A 14,703-nucleotide genomic window follows, 5' to 3' on the forward strand; every position below is an offset into this window, starting at 1 on the left:
AATGGGCTTGCTTTGTACCAATGTTTTTTTTTTTTTATTGCAAAGCATAACACGTCTTGACACAGCCACTGCAAAGTGAAACCTAAGCCGAGCACCGGCGCGGGGCTAGCAAGAGAACCATGAGTGAAATGATCTACTGTTTGAGTTAGTCTCTAATCAGAGAGAGAGGTTACACAGTGACGGTAGGCTTGACATGCTTGATTATAATATAAAGTACACTATTATATTAAGTTTAAGTTGTTCGTTGATAAATATTGCATTGAATCTGATCTTTACTGTTTCAGCTCACTTAACACATTTTGTACTTTTACACTTTCTGCCTGTTGATGCGTCGCGCTGTCCAATCAGAGGCGGCCAAATTTGCATATTACAGGAAGGATTTCTGAGATAGCATTGAGTTTACAGTTCAGAGGGATCTGGCTTCTTTAAACGCTGTCTTCTTAAAACTGAATGAATATTTAAAAAGAGCCAAATGAGCCAGTCTTTTGAACGGCTCTTTTCAAAGAACGGATCACAAAGATGCGGATCCCATCAAAGAACCATAAATCCCATCTCTACTAGCGCGCCCTGCCTGCGCTGGTTCTTTGGGGAGGGTAGAGGATTCTGGCTGTGCGGGGCGTGGCATTACAGTCTAGCTGCTATCGGGTTTTTTTTTTTGCAAAGTCTTTGTTCCAAGTTCCTGGCAGTTTCAAAAGCTTATGAAAAACCTACATCATGTCACAGAGCGTTAATCTCGTGATAAAAAAATTATCACCGTTAAAATTGAGTCAAGTTAACGCGTTAATAACGCGACATTTTTGACAGCATATATATATATATATATATATATATATATATATATATAAATTTATAATGTATAATAATATATAATAATACTAATAATGATAAACTGAACACCTGTCGCATCAGCAACAAACTGGTAAGTTAGGAGGAAGGTTCTTTCGCTGACGTCATATAGCCCCTCCTCCTCTTTCGTCTCCTGGGTGCTGCAGCCCCATCAAATTTGCCCAAATAGCCGCGTTTATCATCATAACTTGTAAAATAGGCGCCTTCGTGAATTAATATATGGATCATCGGGAATTACTTTTTATGTTATAAAACATCGCCAAAGATGTCAAAAACGTGTCATCAGCACTTTAAATGACAAAATTAAGTTCACAGTTACAGTAAGTCACACATCACTGAAGTAGACGGGAGGACTTTGGCGCTGTCCAGTGTAGTTTGCTTCGGATCGGGTTTCGGTGGCTCCGGCTGAGCTAATATGTCGGGGTGGTGTCGTGCTAAGTAAGTCCGCAAGTTTGTTGTGTTACCTGAATATCTAATTGGAGCAAAACAGGTTTTGCAAAGTGTGTACTCTTTGTCCAGCTCACTGTTTTTTTGTTTTTTTTTTTCTCCTTTCCTTTGGAATCCAAAGTGCCTCCAAACATCTGCCTTAAAGTTCGGCGGCGTCTCTAGGTTTACGTTAACAGCCATGCTTGCTTGTTTTTTTTCCTCACTGCAACCGCCGGGAAAAAAGAGAAGACGAAGAGTGCCTTGCAGTGAGGTAGCGGCACAGCGACACCTTGTGGAGCGGAGGTGCGGAAGTCGTACTGGATTTACAACCCTTCTGAAACATGATTTATTATTTGAAAAAATATCGATATTCAAATTTTGAGTATCGATATTGAATCAGAAGACAAAGTATCGCGATATATCGCCGTATCGATATTTTTGCCCACCCCTATTAAGTACAGTACTCCAAGTAAATGTACTTTGTTACTGTCCACCTCTGGCAGCCATGCACAATGCCACAAGAGTTCATAAGAAAGACCAAAGCAAGCCAAAAAAAATAAAAAATACTCCCCATTCCTGCCCATGTTCATGAAGCACCGCCCTCAGGATCTATGGTGGCCCATAGAGCGTCTCTGAAATGTCTCACAGGAGTCCCATCGAAACGCAAACGAGCATTCTGTTCTGGAAGTGACTCTTCCAAATGGGTTTTCCCAATGGCTTAATACCCTTTTGCTAAGGCTGTGCCTTTACCCATTATTTATTATTATGTTCTACATATTTCAGGTTATTTGTACAAGTAAGAAATGTAGAAAAATAAAAACTACTGCACCTTTTAACCGAGATGTGTCTGCAAATCCTGTCATGCCTGAATAGTTCTTAAGTACTTCAGCTGTTGTATTATGTGCTGAAGCAAAATAACTTCATCTGTTCAGTTTGCAATCAGATACCAGCTGTCCAAGTCTGTCATGTTCCTGCACCACAGTTAATCTTTAATGCAAGAATAAAGAATCTTTTTGAATTCTTTTCACTTTTTGGGGTAACCTGACTAGCTATAGCTTTATTTCTGGCTGAGATGGATGCAAATATATTTAACATTCGGAAAGGGTTCAGTTTTCAGAACTATAGTAGAGAAGTTCACCGTGTGAGGGGTTTTCCCCCAGACCACCACAATATGCTAAAATGATAGTTATGGTTCAACTGAAGAAGTCATGTGCGATGACTTGCAGTAAGCTGTGGCTTAATTCAAACATAGAGGTACGTTAGGCAAGAACATATTGTGTACTTAGGAACTGTTACATTGGTCTGTTATCCCTTTCATTAATCTGACTGTAATGAAACTGTTTCCCTGTTCAGGTTGAGTGTAATTCAAGGCTAAACCCCACGAAGACCACCCTTCTGAAGGCAAGACAAGACACTCCTGGAAAAATACTTCTTTAGCAGGCTTATTTTAGAAAATGTATAGTTTTGTATTTTGGTTTTGTGATTCTTCTTTTTAAACTAATATATTTTCTTATTATTTCAGATGGCAGATTGTGGTGGCCTGCCCCAAGTTGTGCAAGTAAGCTTGAGTAAAAGGGGGAAAAAAATAATGCGATAGAATCAGTTTGATATTTACCAGTTTCCAACCTGTATATTTATTACTGACACACGTGATACAGGAATATATTTGCTTAACATTGCACATTTTTTACAGCCTGGTAAACTTGCAGAGGCCTTCAAATACTTTGTCCAGGGCATGGGTTACAGTAAGTATATCTCTCACTATTCTCTCTTTTCAGTCAGTCCTTCAGCAGACATCTTGTCTTTAACGTCACACAGCTGTATTGCTTTCTCGTGTTTTAGTCTGACCCAAGCTGTAACTTTGTGTCTGAAATGTCTCTGATGTGCATTTTGTTTCTTTATACATCATGTCTTTTGAAAAATTCATTGTCAAAGTTTCGTGTGGAAAACGTCATCTCAGCAACTCCTTTTCCACCCACGCAACGCGACCCACACACACGTATGCGCGCGCGCACGGGCATGAACATGCTAGCATATGGGTTGTTTGTTTGATTGTATAATTGTGGTACTAAATATATCTTACTAACTGTAATAATAATACTAAATAATACTAAAATACATTTTTATACAACAGAGTAAAGGAAATTACGGTAATACATAAGAGTTCTCCAGTCTCTTATGTAAACCCACTATAATGCCAAAGCAAAGCTTTAACCTTTTTAATTCCATTATAATGCGTAACTATAGTACAAAATTGAATATTTTCAGTCGCACCTCGTTTTTCTTCAAGTTCCTAGTGCTGATTTCTCTTAATCGGTGTAAATTGAGCTACAAGTCACAATATTCATCTCAGAGTTAAGTTTAAGACAGAGCCAGACTAACTTTCCTAGTTCCAAACTTACAATGTGACTTTGTTTCCTGTGTGGCCGTGCAGTGATGCGAACATCAGGGTGTAAGTAAAGCAGCTTTACTCTGCCAGTATGCTGTGTTGCATGGCCTGTGTGGACTGCTCTCCTGCCTCTCTGCTCTTTCCCTGACTTTTTGATGCAGGTGTGTGTGTGTGTGGTGCCCTGCAATGGCGTCCCATCCAGGGTGTATTCTCACCTTGAGCCCAGTGTTCCACGGATAGGTTCTGAATCCACTGTAGCCCTTACCAGGATAAAGTGCTCATTGTAGATGTATGAATGAATTGGATGAATGACCTGAGATGCAGATACATTAATACAAGGCTTTGTTTTATGACTCTCTTGTTAGCAATAGGTCTTGGAGAGAATATTTATTTATCTATTTATTTATTTGCGGTGCAGTTTCCATCAAATCCTGCGCTCTGATTGGCTGGCAAGCGGGTCCGTATCCTACGATACGGACCCCGGTTATGGACCTCTGGCGACTCGCTCATTCAGAACAACAAACAACTTAGTAGAATTTTTTTGTCAACATTTATCTTTTTTTTAAAAATAAGATTTATTTATACGATTATCAAAAATCTTATAAATTTTTGCCAGAATTTCTCAGGAGAATATCATTAATTTTACAGCATGGATAGTGATAACGACAGTCTTCACAGCGAACGCGAGTTTTACTACCCTGAGGAAGAAGAAATAAAAGAAAACATTTCAGGAGAAAGCTAAAAACCTGTAACTGTTGCTAACACTGAGCAAAAACATGGCTGAATCCTGAATGACTCAATTTTGTATAAATAGGGGACTACATAGGCGGCAAAATGTAGTTTTGTTTTGTTTTTTTTTCCCTGCCATGGAAGTGCACTTGTATACTGAGGAGGAAGCAATTTGCATTACAGCCGTGAATAAGGATTCAAAATGGCGGCTCGGCTCGGTTTTCCCTTTCGGGCGCTCTCGTTTTCTGTTAGAATTTATTAAAGAAAAAAATTAATATATTATTTGCCAGTTTAAAGGGATAGTTCGGGATTTTTGACATGAATCTGTATGGCATCCCCATCAATAGTGTCGTGCAAACACACTGACTCACCCCTGACAGCATCCTGAGAGTCCAGTTCTTGTCCAGTTTTGGTCCAGACGAAAGTAGTCCGGCAAGTTTGTTGGGGTCACGAAAGTAAAACGTTTTTCGTCTCAAAACAGTATGTGTTCAAAAGAGTGATATATTTGCATCACAAAACCGTTGCCAAATAAAAAGTCAGACCTCGAAATCGCTTGGCACTATTTTCTCTCCCTTCTTATCACTGCGCGCTGCCGCCAGGTGACAGCGAAACGCAGACCCACTAAGCTGGTGGGAGACCAAGGCTGCACCCTATCCACGGCTTACGCACGTGATGGCACGGAGGATGCGTATAGTGGCAGCATCTGTCCCCCCAGAGAGGATCTTTTCAAAAGCAGGACAGATTATAACTGAGAGGAGAAATAGAATCAGAATTAACTAGTTAATTGCAGCAATTAAAGGAATAGGTAGGAAAAGGAAGGCGCAAAGACACCGCGCAGCGCCTGAAAACGGGTTTTCAGGCGCTGCGCACCCGTTTTCAGGCGCTGCGCGGTGTCTTTGCGCCTGCAGCGGTGCTTTGCCTGTGCTGTGGCTGAAAATAGTTCCAGATATAAATTGGTCTAGTAAATCCCTTCGTGTTAATTTGCATTGATATGTGTACTCGATGTGAATGTACAAGTCATGAGAAATAATTATAAAAAATCTTGAGTTATTTAATTCACTTTTGCAACAACATGCTAGCTGGACACGCCGGATTACAGCGACTACGCTAAACTAAGCTAACCTGGGCGTTTATAGATCAGGACAATGGCTGGGTCGGCTACAAAACGCTTTGGCTCGCTCATCCAACTCTAGGGACTGCAGGGACTGACTCAATTTCACCTGGGGGTGGCGTACTCCTTTAAATCAAAAATAAAATCTCAGGAGCCGTTTGGGAGCCGAAAGAGCCGGCTCCCGAAAAAGAGCCGAAATTCCCATTACTAGTAAACAATGAATGAAACAGCCGTGGCTGTCACCTGGCGGCAGCGCGCAGTGATAAGAAGGGAGAGAAAATAGTGCCAAGCGATTTCGAGGTCTGACTTTTTATTTGGCAACGGTTTTGTGATGCAAATATATCACTCTTTTGAACACATACTGTTTTGAGACGAAAAACGTTTTACTTTCGTGGCCCCAACAAACTTGCCGGACTACTTTCGTCTGGACCAAAACTGGACAAGAACTGGACTCACAGGATGCTGTCAGGGGTAAGTCAGTGTGTTTGCATGACACTATTGATGGGGATGCCATACAGATTCATGTCAAAAATCCCGAACTATCCTTTTAAGGCCGGTCCGTATGGTGAAATACCGTGACCTCGGCCTTGAATACTGACCTCGGCCCAGAGGGCCTCGCTCAGTACTTTCAAGACCTCGGTCACAGTATTTCACGATACAGACCTCCCAGCTGGTAAATAACATATATATATCACCTATGCATTCATGCAATTATCTAATCAACCAGTCTTGTGCCAGCAGTGTAGTACATAAAATCAGAGAGATACAGGCCAACAGTATCGGGTAACATTCACATCAACCATCAGAACGGGGGAAAATGTGATCTCCGTGATATTGACCATGACATGATTGTTGGTGTGAGAGAGATTAGTGTTTTCCTCTTGAGACTTTCATGAACAACAGTATCTAGTGTTTACTCAGAATGGTGCAAAAAAGAAAAAACATCCAGTGAGTGGCAGTTCTGCAGATGGAAATGCCTTATAGATGAAGGTGGTCAATGGAGAATGGCCAGACTTATTCAAGCTGACAGAAAGGCTACAGTAACACAGTCTGTACAATAGTGTTGAGCAGAAAGGCATCTCACAATCCATAACATATCGAACCTTGAGGTTGATGGGCTGCAACAGCAGACGATTACATCAGGTTCCACGATTGTCCGCCAAGAACACAATGCCGAGGCTGCAGTGAACAGAGGCTCATCAAAACTGAACATTTGAAGGCTGGAAAAACATGGCCTGGTGTGATGCATCTCTATTTCTGCTGGAGTACACAGATAGTAGGGTCAGAATTTGGAACCTACCATGAGGCGGTGTGGTTAAAATTCAGTCATAGCTGTGAACGGTTGCAGAAAGAAAAACAAAACGCCAGTCCCTAGATGTCATATCACCTTTTAAGTGACTTTTAATTCTGTTTTTCATTACTGAACAGATGATCGACTATGTGACGCATATGGCACGCCTCAGGGGCTGTACAACACAGTTACCTTCCAAGTGTTGCTTATTCAGTGTGACGTGATTAGTCATCTGTCTCCTGACCTTCAGTCCTGGCCTCACGCCATACCACCACCTCTCAGCATATGAACACACAAACCAGATCTTCCCCAGAATTTAAGAACATACAATCATGTCGTCACAGCATTGTCTTGTTGCCAAGTGGGTTTTGTGGGGACTTTTTTTGTTTGATGCTTGTGTGGAAAAGAACCTATCTTGCCTTTTTATATGGGCATGAATAGTTGTTGGAGTCTATGAATTTTTGGTAAGTTCCATTTTTATGAACAAATCAGATGGAGATCCAATTACAGTACCATTTTATTTGCTTGGTGAGGTTGTTTGTAAGGTTTCTTGTGAATACTGCTACCCCGTCAAGAGTTCAGTTGCACAAAATAATGTTATTTGGGTAATTGTAAGATTAGATTTTTAGTGTGTATGGCTAATGGGCTCTCTGGTGAATGTGTTGGTGCAGAGGTAGTTGTTGTTGAGAATTAGTCATTTGTTTTTGTTCAGGGTAAGGTCTGTTGTACATAGAAACCTCATTTTGACCACAACCACAGGGTTTGGTGAGGCTAACTGACAATGTTTTGGTCTTGGGTATAGAGCTACATAGGTAAGCTTTTTTTTTTTTTAATTTGTTTAAAAGGCTTTTGTACTAAAAGTTTGAAAGGGATATTAATTACATCACATTGAAAAGGTGACAAAAACCTACAAATTGGTATTAGGGCTCATAATCATCAAATTGTCATTTTTATGTCTGTGTTATTCTATCATTTGAGCAGAGGGGTGGGGTTTTTAATTTTTATTTATTTTTAAACTTTGGCCTTGCTCTGGCTCTGTCAGCTATTTCAAAGTAGGACATTTTAGGGCCTGAATGGCAGTAGACACATCCTGGAGATTCCAAGAGAACATACAATATACATTTTAGGGCCTGAATGGCAGTAGACACATCCTGGAGATTCCGAGAGAACATACAATATACAGTCTGCTTTTAACAAGTTGTTGGTTGAACAAGTTAAGTACGTTTTAAGCTTTTTATTTTCTTAAATGCAATGGGGTGATGGTCCCACTTGTGAGCCTTTCACAATCTGTATGCCACTTTTGGTTTTCTTAAGTTACAACCCCAATTCCAAAAAAGTTGGGACACTGTGTAAACTGTAAATAAAAACAAAAATGTGATAATTTGCAAATCATGGAAACCCTATATTTCTTTGAAAATAGTACAAAGATAGCAGATCACATGTTGAAACTGAGAAATTTTGTTTTTTGAAAAATGTGTGCTTATTTTGAATTTGATGTCAGCAACACATTTCAAAAAAGTTGGGACAGGGGTACGTCTACCACTGTGTTGCATCACCTCTACTTTTAACAACACTCTGTAAACGTTTGGGAACTGAGGAGAGCAGTTGCTGTAGTTTTGAAAGAGAAATGTTGTCCCATTTTTGCATGATACGCAATTTCAGTTGCTCAACAGTTCGGGTCTCCTTTGTCATATTTTGAGCTTCATAATGCGCCAGATGTTTTAAATGGGAGACAATTCTGGATTGCAGGCAGGCCAGTTTAGCACCCGGACTCTCTTACTACAGAACCATGCAGTTTTAATATGTGCAGAAAGCAGTTTGGCATTGTCTTGCTGAAAGAAGGAAGGCCTACTCCAGTGACCCTCAACCTTCGTGCGTTTTGGCTGCATATTTTTAGAACACAGAGTCCTGAAATGGTTCAAGTCGGTCAATGACTAGTGTGAACCATGACGGAGGGAGCGCCAGGGTCTTGCATAGCCGTCCCACACCCCGGATGGCAGCATGTTGCTCTGAAACGTGTGTGTATACATCATTCAGCATTCATGATGCCTTCCAAGATGTGCAAGCTACCCAATGTCATGTACATTAATGCACCCTCATACCATTACAGATGCTGGCTTTTGAACTGTGCACTGATAACAAGCCGGATGGTCCCTCTCCTTTTTAGCCTGGTGGACGTGATGTCCAAGATTTCTAAAAAGAATTTCAGATTTCGATTCATCAGACCTCAGGACAATTTTCCACTTCACCTCAGTCCATCGTAAAAGAGCTCGGGCCCAGAGAAGGTAGCTGTGTTTCTGGATATTGTTTATATCTAGTTTTAACTTGCGTTTGTGGATGCAGAAATGAATTTTCACAGATGATGGTTTTCTGAAGTGTTCCTGAGCCCATCCAGTGATTTCCACTACAGACACGTGTCTGCTTTTAATGCAGTGTCGCCTGAGGGCCTGAAGATCACAGGCATCCAGTGGCAGTTTTCAGCCTTGTCTCTTGCATACAGAGATTTCTCCAGATTCTCTGAATCTTTTAATGATGATATGTACCATAGCTGATGTGATCCCCAAATTATTTTCAATTTTACATTGAAGAACATTATTCTTAAATTGTTGCACTGTTTGCCCACGCAGTCTTTTACAGAGCGGTGAACCCCTCCCCATCTTTACTTCTGAGAGACTCCACCTCTCTGGGATGCTCTTTTTATACCAATCATGTTACTGACCTGTTGCCAATTAACCAAATTACTTTTTTTTTTTTAGCATTACACAACTTTTTTCAGTCTTTTGTTGTCCCTGTCCCAAATTTTCTGAAACGTGTTGCTGCCATCAAATTTAAAATGAGCATATATTTTTCAAAAAACAATAACATTTTTCAGTTTCAACATTTGATATGTTGTCTTTGTACTATTTTCAACGCAATATAGGGTTTCCATGATTTGCAAATTATCGCATTCTGATTTTACTGATGTTTTACAGTGTATCCCAACTTTTTTGGAATCGGGGTTGTAAATCACAAAAACCAGCGAATGCAGTGTTGAGCCTTTTTATTCTTATGGATTATTAGAATATTTGAGATGGTATTCTGCAGGTTACTGGAATAACAAAATAATTGATAGTTGCTGCGTTAGATACAACATTTTAATAATCCTTTCGTCATATCGGAGGTTGGTCTTCTGGTGTTTTAAATGCTGTGTCCTTGCACAAAGAAAGCAAGAAGCCAAAAGCAGATGAATTTGCATTACAGTTACTTAGCAGTAAATTTAATTTGCTACCAGGCTGGAAAAACCAAGGCCGAAGTAATTTAACGTCTAAAATGCATATCATGTTACCTTCCATGTATTTCGTCCATATTACTGTACATCTGCGAGTTCTGCTCAGTGTTTGATTTACAGTAATAGAGGTAGCAATGTATACATTTCTGGAGTTAATGCTCGCTCTGGTTAAGTGAGCGTTCGGCTTGGACTAAAGTAAGTTATGATTTAATACTAGGCCTTTTTTGTATAAAGAATACAAATATAGCCTCTTCTGGCAAAGCTGGTCCGTAGACAGAGAACGTTCTAGCGCTTTCTCCCATGGTCGTCCTGTTAATCTGTCTTTTCTTTCTCTTCAGTCTTTTTTTTTTTTTTTTTAAAAAGTCTTACTAGTAACATCTTTGTTTTCCTCATCTCTTCCTCTCTCCTCTTCCTCTTTAACCCTTCCGTCAAACGTGAACAGTCCCCCATGTGCTCCTCAGCCATCTGAACAGCGAAGCAGGTACCAGGAGTTTAGACAACACTTTAGGCTACACTTCCAGTGTCTTGTCCCCTTATTTGTCTGTTCATTCAGCATCTCTCTTTCACCCTTTCTCAGCTCTTGTCATTCATCCAGTCCCCTGACATTCAGTTTTCTGTTTCTTATTGTCTCTGCATCATGGTGTTAGAAGCATGATTCTGTGGTCATTACTCTAATATGCTGTTTTTATTGATGTTGAGTGTGTGTGAGTGAGCGAGCACTTTGGGTACAGGTTATCAAAGGGGTTTTGGGTTGTTTTTTTTTGGTTGGTTGGTTTTTTTTTTTTTGCTTTTTTCTTCTCTCTGATGCAATTTTTTGACATTAACCTGAGCTCTTTTTGCATGCTGCATCTTTACATGGAATCCCTGCATTTCTACATGCAATTTCCGAATATTCATTTTTTCAGCCACAGTAAAAATGAATTGGAGCGCCGTTGTAATCCAGGGATTTCTCTTCTTTCATATGAGAATAATGACATTAGCAGTGGCTAAAAGTTGACATGCTGATTTTATGGCCACAGGCTGGAAGACACAAGGCTTATGTGCAGACTTGGAAGAAAAGTTTGACCACCTTGCCACATTTGGCTTGTATTTCCCCTTAAACTCACTGCACGCATTGATGGGTACAAACTTCCTCACTCTTTTAATTACATACTGTTTCTGTTAGTTTCACTGCACTGAATTAATACAAAGCAATATGCTTTAAGATGAATAACTGGTTATAATAGTAGAGAGTTAAAGGGGTTAATGAATGTGTTTATCAACACTCAAGCCTTGTGCCCATCCGACTTTGGCCAAGTCAGACAGCCGGAAATGAGTGTGTACTTTATTGAAATCTCAGCAGTGTGGAAGTGTAATTGAGTGCTGCTGAACTGGGACCTTCAGCTGTTATGTGAAGAATCCCAGTGAGGTTATTCATTATTCTCCCTGATACTGGACCACCATGTATCACAAATGGAATGTCACAAAAATAGTATTGAATGTGTGCCTCTTTCCAGATCCAACACCACGTCACAGTAGTTTGATTCTGATTCTGTACATTCTAAATTATTTAAATACCTTTTTCAAAGTCATGCTTCATTTATCCCTTTACCACCTTTGTTCGTATTTCTCTCTCTCTCGCTCAGTGCCCACTGCCAGCATGACGCGCTTGGCACGCTCTCGTACCCACTCAGCTTCCAGCATGAACTCCGTGGAAGGCGCACGTAGCCGCACTCACAATAACTCCCAGCCGGAGGGTGCTGCTGCCAGCCCAGGTCATGAGAACCAAGCCAGACCACAAACCATGGAGGTGTCCTGCTAAATCTGCCTCTAATTATTGCCTCTCGTTATGCCACATTGTCTCGTATATTATTCTCTCATAATCCTGAAACCAGGCTTCTGGTGTAATGAAACAATTCAAATGATGACTACTGAAATACATTCACAGTCTGTACACACTGTACAGATCGTGAGGTGTGTTTTTGTTTGTTTGTTTTTTGGTTGGTTGGTTTTGTTTGGGGTCCCCCCCCCCAGTCTTAATCAGTTCCTGATGTGTATATGATGAAGAGTGAGGTCTCTTGGATAGAAGTGTTCATGTTCCCAAGGTATTGTTAGAGAAGACCCAGTCACATTTTGCATCCCTCTGTCCATCCTTTCATTCCATCAGGTAATGGCACACACCATTGACTTGTGGGTTTTGTTTTGGGGGTTGTTGTTTTTTTCCCCCTTTTGACCACAGTTTTCTGTTTTCCTGTCAATGTTCTGTGTGTTGTGAAAATATCGGTCACTAGATTGTTGAATATTTGTTAACTTCGTTTCCTGTACATTCTCATGAAAATCTACTAATAAGCATGTCCTTTTTAATGTAACTTAATGGAAGTGTGTATTGGGATTTGTTTTGTTTAGCCGTTTCTGCAGATACTGTAGACCTCAACCACCCATGGGGTAACTTTGCACTGTAACACCGATGTATTCACGTATTTAGACCAGAACACATTCCCACCCCCTTTTGTGGCATAGTTGCCTTTCAATAAACACTTTTTTTTTTTTTTATGAGTTCAAGGTAAAACCCATTTAGAGAGAATGACCTGGGCAGAACAACCAACTTGGCATACACGTTAGCCTCCTGAGAGAGGAAAACCGAGACAAGGTCATTCACTAGAATCTCGTCGTAGTTATGTTGAATTTAATGTATACACTCCCCACAAATATAAATACTTGCAAAAGGATTTGGTTTTTAATTTACTGCACCCCTCCTGTACAGTGGATGGATATTCTAGTTTACTTGAACTGTACTTCCTCTATTAGATTTTTTAATTATTATTATTATTATTGCTACTACTATTAATATAAATACTATTGCTATACTGTTTCCTTGGATGTGTATTCAATGTTGCTCTATGATTGTACTGCTTTGAGTGAGCTTGTGACATCAGGCTTTGTCCTCAAAGCATATAGGGGGCGCTGTACTTCTGCTGAGTGTATTGATTTGTACGAATTAATAAAGCTAGAGGTTATACATAAACCTGTTGTCATTTTTCTGTTCACATATATTATTCAATGTCTTTTTCATTGTGAAATTTGTTAAATACCCGACAGTAATTGCTGCATCAGCAAAAATAGAGTGGTGGCGTGGTCTACGCACTAGATTTTTTTTTTTTCAATCATGCTCCTGAAGGAATTCTGCTCCCATAAATACATTTGACCAATCCCAAACATTCCTACTGAAACTTTGACTAATCCTACCCACTCCTGCTAAAGGTTTGACCAATTCCTCCTACTCTTAATGAAAGATTGCCCAGTCCTGCTCACACCCACCGAAGGTTTGACCAATCCCACCTGCTCCTGCAGATACCAGTCCTAAGCACTCTTTCAGAAAGTTTGATCAATCCCACCCACTCCTGTAGAAATGCCCATGAAATGAATTCAGCTCATGTAATGTTTAACATTTCCAAATTTTCCTGCAGAAATTTTGACCAGTCCTGATCGCGCCTACAGAATCTCTGCCTGTTCACATAGGTTTGATCAGTTCTGACTGCTTTCTCAGAAACTTTGATCAATCCTGACCACTCCTGCAAAAAATATTTTAAAAATTCTGCTTCCTCAGAAACTTTGACCAGTTCCGCCCACTCCCACAGAACGTTTGTACAATATAGCCCACACCTGCAGAAAATTTGATACATCTCCAAACTCTGGCAACAAGTTTAGCCAAGCAAGCTTCTTCCCACAGGAAATTTAGGCAATTCTACCCTTTACGGAAGAAATTTTGACCAATTCCGACCACTCGTTTTTTTTTTTTTTTTAGAAAGTCTGACTAATCATGTCTCTCCTGTCGAAGGTTTGGCCAATCCTCGTGCGCTCCTACAGAAAGATTGACCAACCCACCCACTCCAGCATGAAGTTTGGTCATTCCTGCCTATTCCTGCAGAAAATATGGCCAATCCACCTCAAACCCAGAGCAAATTTGACCAATCCCCCTCCCACTGGCAGGAAATTTAGTCAATCCAGCCATCTCCAGAAGCAAGGTTGACCAATCCCACCTGTTCCTGCAGGTTTTTTTGCACCTGTCTGATATATGTTGTAATTGTATTATTTATTATATGTATTATAGTAGTATCGGTTGTGTAAATATGAATTGAAAGTCGGCTTTTCTTTTCTCCATTTTACCACAAACTGCCAGGATCCTTGCAGTATTCGGGGAATGAGGTCTGGGATTCCCAAGACTTTGAGCTTCCTGTTTTGAATCTGTTCCTTTTGTTTATTTGGTGCTTTGGGTTATCTTGTTGGAGGATGGCAGATTATTTGTGTTGTATTTGCACCAAACATATCTTCTAGAAGTAAGATCTTCTCCCCTTATGATTTATGTGTTCTCGTCACCCTACTCCAGAGCCCAGTCACTGGCAGAATACGGGAAATTGTCGTATTCAGAGAGAAATTCCTGCGGCTTCTTTAATGCTCCAGTAGCTGGTAGTCTTAATGCCGAGCTTTCTCCTTACCTTAGTAGCAACTTGGTAGTGCATCTATGGTGCTACGTTTTCTTTACTTATTGATTATGCATCCTCCAGAGGTAGATGATCTTCGTTTGAGGTTGATTGTTTTCACTGATGGCATCGTGTATGTGATTATTTTACCCTGAACATGCAGTAGCTACAGGCTTCTTATAA

At 40.3% G+C, this 14,703-nt stretch overlaps 1 protein-coding gene across 3 annotated transcripts in view; it reads left to right on the top strand.

Moving 5' to 3' along the window:
- Window positions 1–13,064, top strand: part of ndrg3b (ndrg family member 3b) — a 143,579-nt gene extending 130,515 nt beyond the window's left edge. For 2 of the 3 annotated variants that reach the window (XM_060938005.1, XM_060938007.1), the window contains 5 exons: window positions 2,626–2,673; window positions 2,795–2,830; window positions 2,966–3,017; window positions 3,707–3,724; window positions 11,686–13,064. In XM_060938005.1, coding sequence (XP_060793988.1) covers window positions 2,626–2,673; window positions 2,795–2,830; window positions 2,966–3,017; window positions 3,707–3,724; window positions 11,686–11,861 — 330 coding nt within the window. In that variant the 3' untranslated portion in view covers window positions 11,862–13,064. The remainder of the gene's footprint in view (window positions 1–2,625; window positions 2,674–2,794; window positions 2,831–2,965; window positions 3,018–3,706; window positions 3,725–11,685) is intronic. The other variant, XM_060938006.1, reaches the window with a different exon arrangement.
- The last annotated feature ends 1,639 nt before the right edge of the window (window positions 13,065–14,703 follow it).

Source organism: Neoarius graeffei, chromosome 13 (genome assembly GCF_027579695.1).
Source record: "Neoarius graeffei isolate fNeoGra1 chromosome 13, fNeoGra1.pri, whole genome shotgun sequence".
In the NCBI taxonomy this organism is placed as follows: domain Eukaryota; kingdom Metazoa; phylum Chordata; class Actinopteri; order Siluriformes; family Ariidae; genus Neoarius; species Neoarius graeffei.